The 6000-nt window shown below is 43.5% G+C and overlaps 1 protein-coding gene across 1 annotated transcript in view; it reads right to left on the reverse strand.

The window, feature by feature from the left end:
• LOC111964383 (F-box only protein 41-like) overlaps positions 1-6000 on the reverse strand; it is a 101377-nt gene that overhangs the window by 42660 nt on the left and 52717 nt on the right. The window contains exon 5 of the mRNA XM_023988274.2: positions 840-913. Within this exon, the coding sequence (XP_023844042.1) occupies positions 840-913 (74 nt within the window). The remainder of the gene's footprint in view (positions 1-839; positions 914-6000) is intronic.

Raw genomic sequence — 6000 nt, forward strand, 5'->3', positions numbered from 1 at the left:
GAGAGCTTTTTACAAATTCATGGGTTCTCMCTCTTTCTGTGTCACTCTCTCTGCCCGGTGCCCACAGAGGCAGCCAGGCCTGAGAAAGCAGGACTGACACTTTAAGTCCTTACTGTCTGACCGCCGTTGTTTACAAGCATGTGTCAAAGAGCAGTGGCGATGCCCATCGGCTGGTTTTGTGTGTGCGTGCCATGTTCGCTTGTGTGCGTTTGGTGCGAGTGGGAACACATAGCGGCRGAAGGGAGAGCTGGGACAGAACATTCCCCTACCGTTTCTGCATGGCTGACAGATTCGGCCTCACTTCAGCGCCCGGCAGGAAAACAGGAAGTTGTGTTGTGTTTTGTGAGGCTGTCAGGGGCCAGGGCACAGTACTGGACAAATACTACCTGGCTGGTGCCCTCTGACACCTTCCATGCTCGGGGCGGTCCAGTTCGGTCTGAGTCAGTGTTGCCACAGTCTGATGCATACTGGCTCAGGCCACGGTCTGGTGCTCAGAATCCATCTACTGGACCACTGGCCCCCAAGCATAGGGCCCCCACATCAAGTCACTGTACCTAAGTGCACCAGGGGGTTGCATTGCATTGCATCTTACCTTTAACAGATGCTCTTATCCAAAGCCACTTACAGTGCAGAGAGTGAAGTGTGAASATGGGATATAGAAGTCACCCATAGGCACAGACCTAGAATCMGCTCATCTCCCTCTATTCCAACCTCAAACATGGGGAGAGGACACGACTCTGGGCTCCCGAGTGGCGCAGCGGTCTAAGGCACTGCATCTCAGTGCTAGAGGCATCACTACAGGAGGGCAGTGCGGGATAGCGTGTGGAGGACTGGCTTACCCGGTGCTGGGAGAGGATCGTCGGTCAGAGACCTGGTACATGCCCCTGGACGTCCCCGAGATGCTGGAGTTCCTCTGAGAAATGGGGAGAGACAGAGAGAGAGAGAGAGAGAGAGAGGGAAGGGAGAGAGAGAGAGAGGGAAGGGAGAGACGGGTGTGTCAACACATTAAACCGTTTCCTTGAATTCTGATACTTCTAAAAAAATAATAATAATAATAATAATAAAAAAAAAATAAAAAAAAATAACAGGACTTTACACATGGTAGTGAAAATAGTCCTCGGTCTGTGTACTGACTGTAACACAGGAGGCTGCTGCGTGGCGAACGGCTCATCATAATGTCCGGAACAGCGCAAATGGAATGGCGTCAAACATCTGCAAACCACGAGTTCGATGCGTTTGATACCGTTCCACTAATTCCGCTCCAGTCCATCAGCACGAGCCAATCCTCCCCTATTAAAGGTGCCACCAACCTCGTGTGTTCTGTAACTCACAGTGAATGTTGAATAGACTTCAATATTCTGTTGTTGTGCCCTGAAACTATTTACTGCTGTGCTGTGTTCAGAGGATGGTTTGTCACGGGTCAACAACACCTCCCACTGTTCRTGTTTCGCTTCAATCTACTCTGTTTCAAATAAATACTATTTACACACACCAAACAACCACTAYAAAACTGAAGCACATAAAAATGCTGGTGTACAGGTGTGATACCTTCTTAAATGACCCATRACAACGAGGACAACTACTCTCGCTCAAAGCCCAAGAGGTGATCGGTTTAAAAACAGCTTCACATTCAACGGGAGGTAGTGGTTGGCTAAAAAAAAACTCACATTTCCCAAATGAAAAAAAGAACACGCTGTGGTGTAGTTAATCAAAGAATAAGTATGAACGTCTCCTCTTCAGATATAAATACATCTGCCAAGCTGTGAGAAGCCACCAGGAGCTCAACAATACACACACACATATAGATATATATATATATATATTCACACACAAACACTATCAGCAGGGTTTAAACATGATTTCTGAGGGTTGCATCTCAATAGTCAAAACTGCCGTGTTCTCATCTCCTTTCCTTCATCTAAACTGACTTGCTAATGTAGGATAGGTGAAAACATTGTGATGGAGTCGGATCAACGGATGACTTTCCTATCCAGCACAATCGTATCTACAAGTGCCTTCAGAAAGTATTCACACCTAGGGCTGTTGYGGCGGCAATGCGGTCGCCGCACCAGCAGTCAGGGCCGCAGTAAATCTCCTAGAATCGCACCCAGGACACCAGCTCGCTAACAACCATCAGGTCCTAATGGCCTGGTACTCAGGACTCCAGTGTCCCTCTAACCACTCTGACGTCAGAGCAAATGCAATCAAAAGTCACATTAAAACACATCAAAACAGTAGGCTGACTTTTAAAACTCACCCCACTGTGACTGATCAGCTTGAGGAAAGAAACTGAGTGGAAAACTTGGTTGTYGTGGATGTTGTTTCAAAGCATAACATTGAAAAGGACAGAGCTTTGCTAAGGTGATGATTAAACCCACAGGCCTATACTGTATATGAGCCCGGGGATTCAAATAGTGATTGTGCCCTTATACAATACATAGCCTACCGCATATTACTCACACACAAAAAAAAAAAGATTTAAGATGTGTTTGGTACCTAATTGGTCTAGTTAGCCTATACTCCAAWATKAAACAAATTCTAGTAATGGCCTTTGAGTGTGGCCTGTATTATGCATCCTGTATGGACTGATTACCTTATGCTACACTTTCTATCCATGAGTCTGGGAGAGAACGTCTAGGCCTTGGCGATGAAGTTGCTTCATTGACTGTGCAGGGCGGCTTACACAATCTGCCTACGGTATAGCCTGCGGTATAGTGAATTTTTATTGGATTCTGAATAGCCTAATAKGGCATTTYTTATATTTTCATAATTAAAAAAAATAGGCTGACATTCCCTTTAGATAAAGAATATCTCACCACCGTGAGTTTCTCTCTCCTTCATTCCTTTCTCGAGCGTAAAGAGATGGGGGCTGTCAACGGTTTAATGAAATGCGTCTTGCTGTGAAAACATATTACCATCGATGTTCCCAAACAGATTTCACTTGGTTTCCCAAATTCAGCACTGGGGGTAGCTGCAGGAACAGGGTTGGAGAACAGGGTTGGAGAGCCCATGGCATACAGAGTTTGGGGCGGGAATATCACCTGTTGACCAGCGAGAGGCTGCATGATTCTCAAAAAGTGGTTTATGCATGGAGTGAAATAACCAGAGTAGCCTATCCGGCACGATTGAAAAACTAACAGGCGGAAAAAGTCACCTCCATTCGCTATTCGAGTGCATACGGGTGGACATATTTCCCCGGCCCATTTTAGAAACGGGCCATTCTAAATCAAAACACATTTGACGTATTAGTAAAGGACAGGATTAAATTCAGAATAGTCTGACGGGTGAAAATATGATCACTTGATGAGAACAGCATGTGCAGGGACAGAGCGTTTTTTTGCGACTTTCCCAAATCATCGATAGCCTAGTCACACCATGCAGCTCATATACGTTTTGATTCCTAAGACATTAAGGTTTAGATCATTCACAATTGAAGTATTCAAATAACTCAAAATCTAGCATATAGGACCGGTTTAAAATTATCACTTTTATGCTCAACATAGCCACGTAATTTGCTCACTCGCAATGGAATGGGAGAAATGTCCTTTCTATCTTATTCAGCTAAATTGAATTACATTTTTCCTACTATAAAATCCTAGAATATAAAATAATGGCACAGGACTTAAGCATCTTGTCTGCTAAACGAACAAGCCTACAGCATGGTGCACAGCCAGATAACATTCAGTAAAGCAAACCCATATTCTGTTCCTCTGAAATACATTTTCTACATATCATAATCTTTCTTTAGACCTACCTAAAATAAATCATGGATTTACTGTGATGGGGACGCATAAGCGGCTTGGGTTTATGTTAATTAACGCTCGATTACAAATGAGACCGGCAGTCTTTTACATGACAATAAACGGCTGACAAAATGTCATGACCACCACAGCCCTAGACACGAGGGGAGGAAACCACTTGAGACTATTGAGATCCACCCCCCAATGGTGTATCAAGAAGGGGCTGCACCAGCAAGATGGGACTTGACAATCAATACATCATAGTGGTACGTCCATGTCATGTCCATCACGATCAAATGGTTTTAACATTTGTTGTATTAACCCATACACACACACACACACACACACACACACAGAGAGAGAGAGAGACACAGATATATACAGTTGAAGTCGGAAGTTTACATACACCTTAGCCAAATACATTTAAACTCAGTTTTTCACAATTCCTGACATTTAATCCTAGTAAAAATTCCCTGTCTTAGGTCAGTTAGGATCAACACTTTATTTTAAGAATGTGAAATGTCAGAATAATAGTAGAGAGAATAATTTCTTTCAGCTTTTATTTCTTTCATCACATTCCCAGTGAGTCAGAAGTCTACATACACTCAATTAGTATTTGGTAGTATTGCCTTTAAATTGTTTAACCTGGGTCAAATGTTTTGGATAGCCTTCCACAAGCTTCCCACAATAAGTTGGGTACATTTTGGCCCATTCCTCCTGACACAGCTGATGTAACTGAGTCAGGTTTGTAGGCCTCCTTGCTCACACACGCTTTTTCAGTTCTGCCCACATATTTTCTATAGGATTGAGGTCAGGGCTTTGTGATGGCCACTCCAATACCTTGACTTTGCTGTCCTTAAGCCATTTTGCCACAACTTTGGAAGTATGCTTGGGGTCATTGTCCATTTGGAAGACCCATTTGCGACCAAGCTTTAACTTCCTGGCTGATGTCTTCAATATATCCATATAATTTTCCTTCCTCATGATGCCATCTATTTTGTAAAGTGCACCAGTCCCTCCTGCAGCAAAGCACCCCCACAACACCCACTGCCACCCCCGTGCTTCACGGTTGGGATGGTGTTCTTCGGCTTACAAGCCTCCCCCTTTTTCCTCCAAACATAATGGTCATTATGGCCAAACAGTTATATTTTTGTTTCATCAGACCAGAGGACATTTCTCCAAAAAGCACGATCTTTGTCCCCATGTGCAGTTGAAAACCGTAGTGACTTTATGGCGGTTTTGGAGCAGTGGCATCTTCCTTGCTGAGCGGTCTTTCAGGTTATGTCGATACAGGACTCGTTTTACTGTGGATATAGATACTTTTGTACCTGTTTCCTCCAGCATCTTCACAAGGTCCTTTGCTGTTGTTCTGGGATTGATTGCGTTCAAAGTACGTTCATCTCTAGGAGACAGAACACATCTCCTTCCGGAGTGGTATGATGGCTGCTTGGTCCCATGGTGTTTATACTTGCATACTATTGTTTGTACAGATAAACGTGGTACCTTCAGGTGTTTGGAAATTGCTCCCAAGGATGAACCAGACTTGCAGAGGTTTATAATTTTGAGACCTGAGGTCTTGGCTGATTTCTTTTGATTTTCCCATGATGTCAAGCAAAGAGGCACTGAGTTTGAAAATAGGCCGTGAAATACATTCACAGGTACACCCCCAATTGACTAAAATTATGTCAATTAGCCTATCAGAAGCTTCTAAAGCAATGTCATACATTTTCTGGAATTTTCCAAGCTGTTTAAGGGCACAGTCAACTTAGTGTATGTAAACTTCTGACCCACTGGAATTGTGATACAGTGAACTTTAAGTGAAATAATCTGTCTGTAAACAATTGTTGGAAAAATTACTTGTGTCATGCACAAAGTAGATGTCCTAACCGACTTGCCAAAACTATAGTTTGTTAACAAGAATTTTGTGGAGTGGTTGAAAAACGAGTTAATGACTCCAACCTAAGTGTATGTAAACTTCCGACTTCAACTATACATTCATGTACATACTACCTCAATTGGGCCGACCAACCAGTTGCTCCCGCACATTGGCTATTCGGGCTATCTGCATTGTGTCCTGCCACCCACCTGCCAACCCCTCTTTTACGCTACTGCTACTCTCTGTTCATCATATATGCATAGTCACTTTGACCATATCTACATACTACCTCAATCAGCCTAACTAACCGGTGCCTGTATGTAGCTCCGCTACTTTTATAGCCTAGCTACTGTATATAGCCTGTCTTTTTACAGTTGTTTTATT

This window comes from Salvelinus sp. IW2-2015, linkage group LG1 (assembly GCF_002910315.2).
Source record: "Salvelinus sp. IW2-2015 linkage group LG1, ASM291031v2, whole genome shotgun sequence".
Classification (NCBI taxonomy): Eukaryota; Metazoa; Chordata; class Actinopteri; order Salmoniformes; family Salmonidae; genus Salvelinus; species Salvelinus sp. IW2-2015.